This window comes from Microcaecilia unicolor, chromosome 2 (assembly GCF_901765095.1).
Source record: "Microcaecilia unicolor chromosome 2, aMicUni1.1, whole genome shotgun sequence".
Lineage (NCBI taxonomy): Eukaryota > Metazoa > Chordata > Amphibia > Gymnophiona > Siphonopidae > Microcaecilia > Microcaecilia unicolor.
This window is the reverse complement of record NC_044032.1, coordinates 292,222,709-292,238,299: the sequence shown is the minus strand read 5'-3', so window position 1 is coordinate 292,238,299 and position 15,591 is coordinate 292,222,709. Positions and strand designations below refer to the sequence as shown.

Here is a 15,591-nt window from a genome sequence, read left to right as displayed (position 1 = left end):
GTACACTTTCTAATGTACTTTCACTATTCATGATGTATTGTAAGCCACATTGAGCCTGCAAAGAGGTGAGAAGATGTGGGATATAAATACAATAAATAAAATAAATAAATTACCCTCTTTTCACATGGAAACCTTGCAATTGGTCATTGTGGCAGTGAGTCCTGGAGAGTTTCTCACTTGATCTGACAGAGGCCTACCTGTGTGTTCCCATCCAGCAGGGTCACCAGAGATTCCTTCGCTTTGCAGTTTTGGGGTGGTACTATCAATTCTGTGTGCTCCCTTTTGGCCTGGCAAATGCTCCTCTTGTCTTTTCCAAAGTGATGGTGATCACTGTAGCAATCCAAAAGAAGGGCATTTTAGTACTTCCAAATCTGGACATATGGTTTATTTGAGCAAAGTCCTTTCAAGAAAGCAGTCAAGTCACAGCCAGAGTGGTTCAGGTGCGTCAATCATTGGGCTGGTTAGTGAATCTTGCCAGGAGCCATGTAGTTCCCTTGCAGACCTTGGGATATCGGGGGTCCATTTCGACACTCGTATGGGCAAGTTTTTTTTCTCCTGAAGGCCAAACTACCAAAACTTCAAGCCCAGGTTCAGTCTCTTCTGTGAGCTTGGCTGCCTGATGGCCAAGGGTTATCTTCAGGTACTGGGCTCGATGATCGTGAGTCTGGATGTGGTACTGTGGGCCAGAGCTCATATGAGGCCACTGCAGGAAGTGACTCTTCTTTCCCAGTGGTTCTCCTCCCCCTCCCCCACCCAAAAGACTCAATTTTTGAAGATACATCTTTCCCGCCAGGCTTTGGTGAGACGCAGTCTGAAGTGGTGGTTGGACGCTCACAATCTGTCAGGAGGTGTGGACCTCGACCGTCCTCATTGGACAGTGGTGATGATAAATTCAAGGGCTGGGAAGCCCATTGTCTGGGTCATGCGACTCAGAGTATGGTCCTTGGAAGAAGCTCCTTGGTTGACGAACAGGCTGGAGACCAGAGCAATACAGTTGGCACTGCTAGTCTTCCAACTCCTGCTCCAAGAAAAGGCTGTGTGCGTGCTATTGGACAATGTCATGCCAGTGGCCCATGTGAATTGTCCGGGGGGGGGGGGGGGGGGGGTGGGAGGTACCAGGAGCCTCTTGGAAGCGGTGTTGCTCATGTCCTGGGCAAAAAGCATCTAATGGCACATGTAGTGGGAGTGGACAGCATGCAGGCAGACTTCCTCAGCAGGACTGTTCTGGATCCCGGAAAGTGGAGCTTAGGACAGAGTACATTTGACCTTATTGTGAGAAAGTGGGGTCTACCAGTTATGGATTTGATGGCCACTTCTCACAATGCCAAAGTTCCCTGATTTTTCAGCTGGTGACAGGATGTTCAGTCAGAAGGGATAGATGCATTGGTACACACAGGTGCTCTGTGACTTCTCCTGGGCAGAGTTCTGCAAAGGATCAAGTGCCATGGCAGCCGTGGTACGAGGTTCTGATGCAGTTGAGAATAGATATGCCACACTGTCTTCTTGTTTGTGTAGTTGTTGATGCAGGCCTCAGTTTTTTCCATGGCAGACCCGGCTCCATTTTGTCTTATGGCCTAGCTATTAAGAGCGCGCCTATGAAGTAAAAAGGTTACTCAAGTCGAGTGGCAGTGACTCTCTTGCAGTCTAGGAAATGTTCTACCTCCTTAGTATATGCGCATGTGTGGCGTGTTTTCAAGGTGTGGTGTTCGAACACCACACTTCTCCATTGGAATCTTCTCTGCCGCAGATTCTGGATTTTCTGCAGGAAACTTACGTTATGGTCTCATCTTGACTTCTCTTAAGGTTCAGGTCGTAGCTCTGGTGTGTTTCAGAGGTTTGGTCAAGGGCAAGAATTTAGCTTCTTACCAAGTCGTGATCCTTTTCTTCCAGGGTATACAGCTTCTTCGCCCGCCGTATCGTCCCTTGGTTCCTCCTTGGGATCTTAATCATGTGCTTTCTGTGTTGGTTTCTACTCCCTTTGAGCCTCTGGCACATTGTACACTTAAGGCTATTACCTTGAAGATGGTGTTCCTGGTAGCTATATCTTCTGCGTGTTGGATTTTGGAGTTGCAGTCCCTTTCCTGTAGGGAACCCTTTCTGATGTTTTCTAAGAAGAAGGTGGGTGCTTAGGGTAATGCCATACTTCCTCCCCAAAGTGGTATCTGCATTTCATTTCAATCACACTGTGGCCTTACCAGTGCTGGGAAAGCATAATGGGACAGCTGAACAAAAGAGATTGCATCAGCTGGATGATCATAGGGCACTGCAGATATATTTGCGTAGAATTAAAGACTTCTGAAGATCAGATTGCCTGCCTGTTCTCATTAGGTGATCATAGGAAAGGAGAGGTATCCTCTAAAGCCACTGTTGCCAGATGGATTAAGGAGACAGTGGTTTACTTACTCAAGGGGAAGCCAATTCCGCCTCGTGGTCAGAACACTCTTAGTGCCACCTCTCAACATTTGTAAAGCAGTGTTGTGGTCTTTGTTATATTTATTTATTTCTCCGAGGACAAGCAGGCTGCTTGTTCTCACTGATGGGTGACGTACACGGCAGCCCCTCCAATCGGAAACTTCACTAGCAAAGTCCATTGCTAGTCCTCGCGCGCCCAAGCGCACCGTGAATGCGCGGCCGTCTTCCTGCCCGAACCGGCTCGTGTTCGTCCCTCTTCTTTTGTCCGCGCTCGGTACGGTCGTGTTTTGTGCCGTTCGCGCCCCTTAAGTTGACCCTCGCGCGTCTTTTGACTTTTTGCTAAAAAAAAGAAAAAAAAGGGATTCTGGAGAAGGGCCTTTTGGTGTTTTCCCCTTCCCCCTATTTCTAGTTTTTGGCCCCGTTGTTTTCTTTCGTTTTCGGGGTAGGCCCCTTTGAGGCCTCGGGTCAAGTTTTTTTCTCCCCATCTTTTTGGTGCCTTACCGCAATTACGAGTTTTGATTTCGCCGGCATGATTTTTCCGCCCATGTCATCGAAGTCTCCCAGCGGCTTCAAGAAGTGCACCCAGTGCGCCCGGGTAATCTCGCTCACTGATAGGCACGCGTCGTGTCTTCAGTGTCTGGGGGCTGGGCACCGCCCGCAGGCCTGCAGTCTGTGCGCCCTTTTACAGAAAAGGACTCAGGTAGCGAGATTGGCCCAGTGGAACGTTTTGTTCTCGGGCTCTTCGTCGGCATCGGCACCGGGAGTATCGAGTGCGTCGACGTCGACAGCGTCAACACCTCCGCCCTCGGGCAGCGACGGTATCGATTGCATCGAGGCATCGACCCTCTGCATCGTTGGGGCCGAGGCATCGGAAGGCTGCGTCGGCGTCGGTGGTAGCGGGACCTCCGCTTCTGCTGATGTCGTCGGACGGTGGTGCTTCGTCTGGAGTGCAGGTGAGGGCTGTCCATTCCCCTGCTGGTGGCGGTGAGCCTTCGGGTGGGTCTCCCCCTACCCTGAGGGCTCCTGCGGTACAGCCCCCCTGAGACAGACCTTCTTCGGCCTCGGCCCCGAGGAAGCGACGATTGGATTCTACGTCCTCCTCGTCGGTACCGGGAAGCTCCGGTGACATGCTTTGTTTGAAAAAGTCAAAGAAGCATCGACACCGGTCTCCTTCCCGCGTCGGTACCGAGAGCTCTGGGTCGCCGAGGCATCGGCACCGAGAGGACCGCTCACCCTCTGTTCAGGAGGTGTCGATGCGCTCCACCTTGGACACCCGGAACAGCCTCCACGCCCGGAACAGACTCTGACTTCGACTCCTGCATCGGCTTCCATGTCTTTCTCCACAGCCGCCCTGGACGAGAGTCTCCGGGCCGTTCTCCCAGAGATCCTGGGAGAGCTGTTGCGCCCTTCCCCTCCGGTACCGGGGGGTGCTTGCGCCACCGGCACATTCGAGTGAGGCGCCGGCTGGGCCCTTGCCTGGGGTGAGGTCTCCGACATCAGTGCCACTTGCGGTACCGACTGCGGTAGCCTACCAGGAAGGCTCTCCGACGACGTCGGCGGAGGGAGCTTCGCCGGTGCGGGCGAGGGAGTTTACCTCTCGACGCTCCCACCGTGGCCGTGGTTCCACGGAGTCGAGCCGGGCACGGCTTCAGACACAGGTTCGTGAACTTGTGTCTGATACCGATGGTGAGGCCTCGTGGGAGGAGGAGGAGGACATCAGATATTTCTCTGACGAGGAGTCTGATGGCCTTCCTTCGGATCCCACGCCCTCCCCTGAAAGGCAGCTTTCTCCTCCCGAGAGTCTGTCTTTTGCGGCCTTTGTCCGGGAGATGTCTACGGCCATCCCCTTCCCGGTGGTTGTGGAGGACGAGCCCAGGGCTGAAATGTTTGAGCTCCTGGACTATCCTTCTCCACCTAAGGAAGCGTCCACAGTACCCATGCATCATGTCCTAAAAAAGACATTGCTGGCGAACTGGACCAAGCCTTTAAGTAATCCCCACATTCCCAAGAAGATCGAGTCCCAGTACCGGATCCATGGGGACCCAGAGCTGATGCGCACTCAGTTGCCTCACGACTCTGGAGTTGTGGATTTGGCCCTAAAGAAGGCTAAGAGTTCTAGGGAGCATGCTTCGGCGCCCCCGGGCAAAGACTCTAGAACCTTAGACCCCTTTGGGAGGAAGGCCTACCATTCCTCTATGCTCGTGGCCAAAATTCAGTCTTACCAGCTCTACACGAGCATACACATACGGAACAATGTGCGGCAGTTGGCGGGCTTGGTGGACAAGCTCCCTCCTGAGCAAGCCAAGCCATTTCAGGAGGTGGTCAGGCAGCTGAAGGCGTGCAGAAAATTCCTGGCCAGAGGGGTGTATGACACCTTTGATGTTGCGTCCAGGGCCACTGCTCAAGGTGTGGTGATGCGCAGACTTTCGTGGCTGCGTGCCTCCGACCTGGAGAATAGGATCCAGCAGCGGATTGCGGACTCGCTTTGCCGTGCGGATAATATTTTTGGAGAAAAGGTCGAACAGGTGGTAGAGCAGCTCCACCAGCGGGATACCGTTTTCGACAAGTTCTCCCGCCGGCAGCCTTCAGCTTCTACCTCCACAGGTAGACGTTTTTATGGGGGAAGGAAGACTTCCCTACTCTTCTGGCAAGCGTAGGTACAATCCTCCTCCTCGACAGCCTGCGGCCCAGGCTAAGCCCCAGCGCGCTCGCTCTCGTCAGCAGCGTGCGACTCAGCAAGGCCCCTCGGCTCCCCAGCAAAAGCAAGGGACGAGCTTTTGACTGGCTCCAGCAGAGCATAGCCGACATCCAAGTGTCAGTGCCGGGCGATCTGCCGGTCTGGGGGAGGTTGAAAGTTTTTCACCAAAGGTGGCCTCTCATAACCTCCGACCAGTGGGTTCTCCAAATAGTCCGGCAAGGATACACTCTCAATTTGGTGTCCAAACCTCCAAATTGCCCACCGGGAGCTCAATCCTACAGCTTCCAGCACAAGTAGGTACTTGCAGAGGAACTCTCCGCCCTTTTCAGCGCCAATGCGGTCGAGCCCGTGCCATCCGGGCAAGAAGGGCTGGGATTCTATTCCAGGTACTTCCTTGTGGAAAAGAAAACAGGGGGGTTGCGTCCCATCCTAGACCTAAGGGCCCTGAACAAATATCTGGTCAAAGAGAAGTTCAGGATGCTTTCCCTGGGCACCCTTCTTCCCATGATTCAGGAAAACGACTGGCTATGCTCTCTGGACTTGAAGGACGCCTACACGCACATCCCGATACTGCCAGCTCACAGACAGTATCTGCGATTTCAGCTGGGCACACGTCACTTCCAGTACTGTGTGCTACCCTTTGGGCTCGTCTCTGCGCCCAGAGTGTTCACGAAGTGCTTGGCTGTAGTAGCAGCGGTGCTTCGCAGGCTGGGAGTGCACATGTTCCCCTAGCTCGATGATTGGCTGGTGAAGAACACATCCGAGGCAGGAGCTCTACAGTCCATGCAGATGACTATTCGCCTCCTGGAGCTACTGGGGTTTTGTGATAAATTATCCAAAGTCCCATCTTCTTCCAGTACAGAGGCTCGAATTCATAGGAGCTGTGCTGGATTCTCGGACGGCTTGTGCCTATCTCCCAGAGGCGAGAGCCAACAACTTGTTGTCCCTCGTCTCGCGGGTGCGAGCGTCCCAGCAGATCACAGCTCGGCAGATGTTGAGATTGCTGGGCCACATGGCCTCCACAGTTCATGTGACTCCCATGGCCCGCCTTCACATGAGATCTGCTCAATGGACCCTAGCTTCCCAGTGGTTTCAGGCTGCTGGGGATCTAGAAGACGTGATCCACCTGTCCACGAGTTTTCTCAAATCCCTGTATTGGTGGACGATTTGGTCCAATTTGACTCTGGGACGTCCTTTCCAAATTCCTCAGCCACAAAAAGTGCTGACTACGGATGCGTCTCTCCTGGGGTGGGGAGCTCATGTCGATGGGCTTCACACCCAGGGAAGCTGGTCCCTCCAGGAACGTGATCTGCAGATCAATCTCCTGGAGTTACGAGCAGTCTGGAACGCTCTGAAGGCTTTCAGAGATCGGCTGTCCCACCAAATTATCCAAATTCAGACAGACAACCAGGTTGCCATGTATTACATCAATAAGCAGGGAGCACCGGATCTCGCCCCCTGTGTCAGGAAGCCGTCAGGGCATGGTGCTCCAAGCCACATACCTGGCAGGCGTAAACAACAGTCTGGCCGACAGACTGAGCAGGATTATGCAACCTCACGAGTGGTCGCTCAACTCCAGAGTAGTGCGTCAGATCTTCCAGGTGTGGGGCACCCCCTTGGTAGATCTATTTGCATCTCGAGCCAACCACAAGGTCCCTCAGTTCTGTTCCAGGCTTCAGGCCCACGCAGACTGGCACCGGATGCCTTCCTCCTGGACTGGGGGGAAGGTCTGCTGTATGCTTATCCTCCCATACCTCTGGTGGGGAAGACTTTGTTGAAACTCAAGCAAGACCGAGGCACCATGATTCTGATTGCTCCTTTTTGGCCGCATCAGATCTGGTTCCCTCTTCTTCTGGAGTTGTCCTCCGAAGAACCGTGGAGATTGGAGTGTTTTCCGACCCTCATCACACAGGACGAAGGGACGCTTCTGCATCCCAACCTCCGGTCTCTGGCTCTCACGGCCTGGATGTTGAGAGCGTAGACTTTGCCTCTTTGGGTCTGTCAGAGGGTGTCTCCCGCATCTTGCTTGCTTCCAGGAAAGATTCCACTAAGAGGAGTTACTTCTTTCTATGGAGGAGGTTTGCCGTCTGGTGTGGCAGCAAGGCCCTAGATCCTCGCTCTTGTCCTACACAGACCCTGCTTGAATACCTTCTACACTTGTCTGAGTCTGGTCTCAAGACCAACTCTGTAAGGGTTCACCTTAGTGCAATCAGTGCATACCATTACCGTGTGGAAGGTAAGCCGATCTCAGGACAGCCTTTAGTTGTTCGCTTCATGAGAGGTTTGCTTTTGTCAAAGCCCCCTGTCAAACCTCCTACAGTGTCATGGGATCTCAATGTCGTTCTCACCCAGCTGATGAAACTTCCTTTTGAGCCACTGAACTCCTGCCATCTGAAGTACTTGACCTGGAAGGTCATTTTCTTGGTGGCAGTTACTTCAGCTCGTAGAGTCAGTGAGCTTCAGGCCCTGGTAGCCCAGGCCTCTTACACCAAATTTCGTCATAACAGAGTAGTCCTTCGCACTCACCCTAAGTTCTTGCCAAAGGTTGTGTCGGAGTTCCATCTGAACCAGTCAATTGTCTTGCCAACATTCTTTCCCCATCCTCATTCCTGCCCTGCTGAACGTCAGCTGCACACATTGGACTGCAAAAGAGCATTGGCCTTCTATCTGGAGCGGACACAGCCAACAGACAGTCCGCCCAATTGTTTGTTTCTTTTGATCCCAACAGGAGGGGAGTGGCTATGGGGAAACGCACCATATCCAATTGGCTAGCAGATTGCATTTCCTTCACTTACGCCCAGGCTGGGCTGGCTCTTGAGGGTCATGTCACGGCTCATAATGTTAGAGCCATGGCAGCGTCGGTAGCCCACTTGAAGTCAGCCACTATTGAAGAGATTTGCAAAGCTGCGACATGGTCATCTGTCCACACATTCACATCTCATTACTGCCTGCAGCAGGATACCCGACGCGACAGTCGGTTCGGGCAGTCAGTGCTTCAGAATCTGTTCGAGGTTTAGGATCCAACTCCACCCCACTAGGCCCATGTTTTTTCTGTTCCAGGCTGCACTCTCAGTTAGTTGGATAAATTGTTAGGTCAATCTCAGTTACGTCCTCGCCGTTGCGAGGCCCAATTGACCATGGTTGTTGTTTTGAGTGAGCCTGGGGGCTAGGGATACCCCATCAGTGAGAACAAGCAGCCTGCTTGTCCTCGGAGAAAGCGAATGCTACATACCTGTAGAAGGTATTCTCCGAGGACAGCAGGCTGATTGTTCTCACAAACCCGCCCGCCTCCCCTTTGGAGTTGTGTCTTCCCTTGTCTTTGTCTTGCTACATACGGGACTGACGAACACGAGCCGGTTCGGGCGGGAAGACGGCCGCGCATGCGCGGTGCGCATGGGCGCGCGAGGACTAGCAAAGGACTTTGCTAGTGAAGTTTCCGATTGGAGGGGCTGCCGTGGACGTCACCCATCAGTGAGAACAATCAGCCTGCTGTCCTCGGTGAATACCTTCTACAGGTATGTAGCATTCGCTTTATTTATTTATTTATTTTATTTTAGTGCATTTCTATCCCACATTTTCCCACAAGCGCAGGCACAATGTGGCTTACAGTAGGTCAGGCAAAATTACAATAAAAGAAAGGTATAAACATAGGATGACAGAGCTGAGATGAATTCACAGAAAAGACAAGGAAAGGAGAAACTGTCTAACAAGAGCAATTGGGTTAGAGTCCCACTTCAAACTACAACAGGAGAGTCAAACAGTGGGATTCGGTATGGAATAGGCTTTCGTAAATAGGAATGTCTTTAAGAACTTCTTAAATAATTGATGGTCTGATATCCCTTTTAATTGCTTCAGCAGGTCATTCCAAGACTTAGCACTGGTATATGGGAAAGACGAAGCGAACATATGCTTGTATCTGACTTTCCTACTGTTGTGATAGTGTAGACAGAGAAAGTTGTGCGATGACGACGAAGCATTCCTTGGGGGCAGATCAGTTAGGTCGAGCATGTATTCAGGGGCCTCTCTGAATATGAACTTGTGCGTTAAAGAGCAGACTTTGAAGATGATGCGATCTTTGACTGGGAGCCAGTGCAGGTCAAAACACAATGGCTATGCATGGGCAAAGCGCGATTTGCCTAGTATTAATCTAGCAGCCGTATTCTGGGCTGTCTGGAGTTTTCTTAGTAAATAGTCATGCAGGCCCAGCAGGATGCGGCTTTCAAGGCACGAGTTCTAGAGACGGAGCTTCGAGGGTTCCACACTTAATGGTCACTGCTTTGGTACTTCCCATCAGTCTGTGCCAGTCTGGAGGGACGCTGTGGAAGGAGAAAGTAGATCTTGGGTACTAATTTACATTCCTTTAGTCCCTCCAGACCGGCACAGAATCAACTCTTCTTTTACTGCAGTGATTTAGTTTGTCAGGTCATAATAGAAATCAAACAAAATAAAACATGGAAACGAAAATAAGATAATACCTTTTTATTGGACATAACTTAATACATTTCTTGATTAGCTTTCGAAGGTTGCCGTTCTTTGTCAGATCGGAAATAAGCAAATGTGTTAGCAGATAGTATATATAATGTCATATAGTCATATATATGATGTCATATAGTATATATAATAATGTCATATATAATATATATATAATGTCATATAGTATATATATGTCAGGTCAGAAATTGTAATCAATTCTTGCTAATCATGTTTTTGGAGTTTCTTTGCATTACATGATTCAGGACTTCATTTTTTTTTAAATAGAACCCCCCCCCCCCCCCCCCCCCACACACACACACACTAAAACCTTACATATATAAATCTATATATGTATATACAAAATTAAAATGGGAGCAGCAGCACAGGTCCTGGCTCTTGTAGTGGGGGCAGAACACTTGAGAGGGGCAGTCTATTTTGCTTTGTTGCTTCTTTGGAGGATTTGCTTGGCTATTCAGCAACTGACTCTCAGAGACTGCACAGCTCATAGGCTTTACTTGAAAGTCAGTGCTCCTTAGTCTCCATCTGTTGGAGGGAGTGCATAACCTATTAGTCTGTGCCAGTCTGGCTGGACTAAAGGAAAATAAATTAGCAGGTAAGATCTAATTTCTCCTTTAGTATCTGGAGCAGACCAGCATAATTTGTGTTCACTGTAATCTGGTTTCTCTCCCTCCAATTTGATTTCCAGTTCTTAATTTCTCTCCCCCCCCCCCCCCCCCCACACTACTACTACTAGTACTATAAATAATTTCTATAGCGCTACCAGTCGTACGCAGCGCTTTACAATTGAACATGAAGAAAAGATAGTCCCTGCTCAAAAGAGCTTACACACTTCCCCTCTTCTCTCAGCCTCAGCCTTGATAGTGGGCCCACCAACAGTGCTGCACTTCAAAGATTTTCATCCATTGTAGCACTTTGCACTTGCATTTCAGTAGGTTTTCTGCACCCAAAAGGCTTTGCACCCTGAAAGACTGCTCCCTCTTATCATCCTTAGGGTATGGCCTTAAAGAGAGAGTAAAGGGAGACTAAGAGGAAAGGAGGCATGACAAAATGAAAGGATGATAGATGAAGTTTAGAAGGAGAAGAAAAGGATAGATTGGAAGAGTGGAAGTATGTAGACAAACCTTTGTGAAGCACTGTAGTGATAGTAGGGTAAGGAAGAAACAAAGGGAATAGATGATGAGAAGACAGCATAGTAAAACACGAGAGAAATTTAATGGAGAATGAAACAGTTATTCAAAAATGTAACAAAGATTACAAAATAATTCTGTTTATTACAATATATTCTAAAATCTGCTTGTGGCTTGTTTCTAGGGATAGCTCCAATGGATGTGAGCATTTGATTGGGAATGGAAAAAAGCCAAGGAGGGCATCCTGTCTCCGGCTTGAGAAGAGCACAAGATTTCAGCTCACAGTTCTGCAGGTAACAAAACCTTTCAGCACCAGTGATTATGTGCAGAACTAACTTAACCACTAGGGAGGCCAGTCAAAAGAGCAAAAGGAAAGCCATGCCGAGTTCAACAAAGGTCCATAGAACACATGTTTCTGACACTGGCCAGTCCAGGTCACAAGTACCCCTCAAATCCCAAAAAGTAGATCTGTCTCCCATAGCTCAATTCCAAGAATTAGTTAATGGCTCTCCCAAGTGTACCTGGCTAATTATCTGGTATGGACCTTTTCTCCAGGAACTTATCCAAACCTCTGTTTAATCTCTGCTATGTCTTGAATATATAAGACGCATTGTCTTATAATGTCATCGCAGTATAACAAATACAATCCCACCACTTTAAATACTCCCAACCTCTCCCTACCCATAGTGGATAGCTTAAAACTTCTAGGAGTCACAATCGATATACACTTAACCCTGGAATCACAAATAAATTGTACCACAAAGAAAATGTTTTACTCTGTGGAGACTCAAACGAATAAAACCTTTCTTCCCTCAAGATGTTTTCCGTAACCTAATTCAGTCGATGGTGCTGAGCCAATTGGACTATTGTAACGGTATCTATGTCGGATGCAAGGAACATTTACTAAAGAAACTTCAGACTGCCCAGAACACGACAGCAAGACTAATTTTCGGAAAGTATAAATTTGAATCTGCCAAGTCCCTTTGGGAAAAATTGCACTGGCTTCCTGTCAGGGAACGAATTGCCTTCAAGACCTACACCTTGATTCACAAAATTATCTATGGCATTGTTCCAGATTATATGCTAGATTTAGTTGAGTTACCACCCAGGAACAAATCTAATACCACCCGATCTTATTTGAACCTACACGATCCGGATTGTTTTGGCCTCAAATACAAATCCACATATGCCTCCAACTTCCCTTTCCTGGGCACTCGACTGTGGAATGCGTTACCTAAACTAGTTAAATCAACCCAAAATTATCTAAAGTTTAGAAAATTATTAAAGTCCGTACTATTCAAAAAGGTTTACCCTCCAAATTCAACATAATCAGCTTAATCGCTTTGGTTTCAAATAATCCAGAAACACTTGAATCTATTTTCTTTACTATTCTACTTAGGGGAACATTGAGCTTGCCTCTGTTCCAACAGCATTAGTGCATGCAAGCTATTCCTCCAGGCCCTAGGAAGGTGTGGCTTCGCCTATCCAGGCCCCTAATATAAATCGCTTACCCAACACTGCTGCTTTTCGAAGAAGAACAACACTGTACGATTAGCAACATGAAAAGCTTCATATTTATCTAAAAGCAGCCCCGCAGGCGTGAATGGCAGAGAGCATTCCCAAAGCCCCTCAAAATAGCGCAGAATGGCCTTTCAAAATAACCTTATCTTTGAGCATCCCCAAAAAGCATGGTAAAAAGAATTGTTGTCTTGAATGCATTTCGAGCAGACTGGTGTTCCCACTCCCCCAATCTTAAATACTTGCTCCTGAGTAAAATAAGTTCTGTGTAATACTCGAAATTGACATTCTGTCAATTCTGTGCTCACCGATATTTCAGGTATGCTTTAATTAACTTACTATAGTCTAAAGCGGTAACAGGCAGACCCTTATCCTCACTCCACCTATGAATCAAGCCTTCCCTAGGCCGAGCAGAATAAAGGGGCTGCAATTCTCTGTGAAGAGAAGAAATTGACAAATTACCATCTCAAAATTTTTCAAAAAAGTTCTGCAAATGACTACTCAAAGGGAAGGCCAGACTACTGGCATCCAGGGATTGTATATAATGTCGCAATTGTCTATATGCTAAAAAGTCCTTAGTGTCCACTACTGCTCCACTCTGCAACTGCTCCCAAGATAACATCTTACCTCCCTCTCCTAACACATAGTGCAAAAAACGAACGCCTCTTGATGCCCAATGCCGAAAACTAATGTGATCACGACTTGGTAAAAATTGAATATTTCCTTTAATAGGGAGCTGATCAGAAACCTCTGGGTTCCCCCCCAAATGTCACCATACCTCTCACATTGGACAAAATAACACACTCCGACGAAAACAAGGCAGTAAAAATCCCAATGGACAATGCAGAAGAGAATTGATATTCCATGGGGAATAGAATGCATTTTCATACTCCACAGGGGTGGAGTATGAAATAAATAAATCTCTGTTCCCCAAGAAGCCAGTCCCCCAAATGGCGTAATAAACACGCTCGGGTATATATGCATAAATTCTGAAGCCCCATCCCTCCATTCTTCCACACTCTAAGCAAATATCCAAATGCCATTTTTGGTTTCTTGCCCGCCCAACAAAATTTAGACAAAAGTTTGCGCAGAGAGTGCAAATCTCGTTTCAGCAGTCTCAGCGGTAACAACTGCATTACATATAGCCATTTAGGAAAAACCACCATATTAAAAAGTTAAATTCGGCCATGCACCGATAAAGGAAAATACATCCACTGCTCCAAGTATGATCTGGTAATATCCAGCAGAACCATTAAATTTATATCATCCATCTGTGAAGTTGTATTTGGCAATTGAATCCCTAGATACCGGAAAGACCCACTCGCCCAACGCAAGGGAAACGATCCTTCCCACTGCCGATATAACATCTCATCCGTGGGTAACGCTAAGGATTTTTTGAAATTCAACTTAAAACCCGAAAATTCACCGTACTCTGTGAAACTTTCCATAAGAACCTCTAGGGACCTCCAGGGATCCGTCAGATGCACCAATATGTCATCTGCAAAAGCAGACAATTTGAATTCCTGTGAGCCAATCTTAACTCCTTTAATGTCCAGGTTACCTATAATGTCTCTAATCAAGGGACCTAAGTACATAACAAATAATAAAGGAGACAGTGGACAACCTTGTCGGGTGCCTCTATGTATACTAAAAGAAGAAGAAAAAACATTATTAACCCAGATCCTCGCTTGTGGATAGGTAATAAAGTGCCTGAACCGCATTCAAAAAAAAATTTCCTGTACCATACTTCCGCAAGGCACCACCACATATAATAGCACATCATCCACAAACAACGCCACGCAATGTTCAATCCCTCCAGTACACATTCCCTGAAAGTCTGGATTCTGACGTACCCACGCCGCCAACGGCTCTATATACAAGGCAAAGAGAAGGGGTGACAAGGGACATCCCTTCCTAGTTCCTCTACCAATTGGGAAAAAGGATGTACATCCCCCATTAATATTAAGTCTTGCCTTCGGCGCTGTATACATCGCTGCCAACCAAGCTCCAAAATTATCACCCAAACCCATGCGATTCATCACTGCCCGCAGAAACCCCCAACTTATCCGATCAAAAGCTTTCTCTGCATCTATTGCCAACAAAGCTGTGCTAACCTGGGATCTCTGCGCCTCCCATATCAAATGGAGAGTGCGCCTAATGTTATCCCCTACCTGCCTCCTCGGGATAAATCCAGATTGATCCATATAAACCAATTTCCGCAACACCCTTGCCAGCCTATTAGCCAGAATCTTAGCCACTATCTTTGCATCCACATTCAGAAGTGAAATCGGCCTACAGGCACAACAAACCACAGGATCCTTCACTGGTTTAGATATAACCGTTTTCCCTGCCTCTGACATAGAAGCCGGAAGACATCTTCCAAGACTCCATTCCCCACCCATACCAAGAGGTCTCCCAACTCCCCCACAAAACAATTATAAAACCGTGCCGAGTACCTATCCAAGCCTGGAGCTTTACCATTAGGGAGCCGTTTTATCACACCCTATACCTCCCCCAATCTAATGGGTTCCCCAAGCCAAGCTCTTTCAACCTCATCCAAGCTTGGTAAGGAAATCTGGTCCAAAAACCGTAGTATATCAGCCTCCAGCATCTCCTCAGAGGCACTATAAAGTTCCTGATAATATTTCACAAAACAATTCCTTATATCTAAGTCAGTATAATGCCAATCTCCCCTCTCATCCTTAACTTCTGAATAAGAGAATGCCCTCTCCGCGCTCTGAAATACCGGGCCAACAATGCACTGGATTTATTAGCAAATTCAAAATGCTTCTGCTTGAGCTTAGTTCTCATAAAATCCACCTCTGCCATCTGTAATTGCGCTAGCTCCCCTCTAACTTGCTTAATTTCCGCCTATACCTGCGATGTAGGGTTTCTTTTATGCCACTGCTCCAAATACAATAACCTCGTCCGTGAAATCGAGCGCTGCCCTTTTTCTCTTTTCCATTTAATCAGTGCACCCCTCACCACTACCTTCAGCGCATCCCACAGCACCCCATCTGCTACTTCCCCATTGTCATTAAATCTTTGGAATTCTTGAATAGTAAGCTGTATATGTTCCCTCACTTTCTCATCCCCAAGCAGTGATTCATAAAGTCTCCAGACTCCTTGTCTCCTACTTTGACTCAACCCAGTCAATTTAATCCACATTGGCGCATGATCTGAGACACAAATGGTCTCTATCTCTGCAGCCCCGACCATTTGCCATCCATTATGATGCACCCATAGCCCATCTATCCTGGAATACGTTTGTGCTGCATGTGAGTAAAATGTATAATCCCGTTGCATCCCTTGTAACAGCCTCCAACAATCCACAACCTCCAA

General features: G+C 48.1%; 1 protein-coding gene across 1 annotated transcript in view; it reads left to right on the top strand.

Annotated features, from left to right (window-relative positions):
• Positions 1-15,591, top strand: part of WNK3 (WNK lysine deficient protein kinase 3) — a 584,725-nt gene that overhangs the window by 400,489 nt on the left and 168,645 nt on the right. Inside the window, 1 exon segment of the mRNA XM_030194275.1 lies at positions 10,916-11,024. Within this exon segment, the coding sequence (XP_030050135.1) occupies positions 10,916-11,024 (109 nt within the window).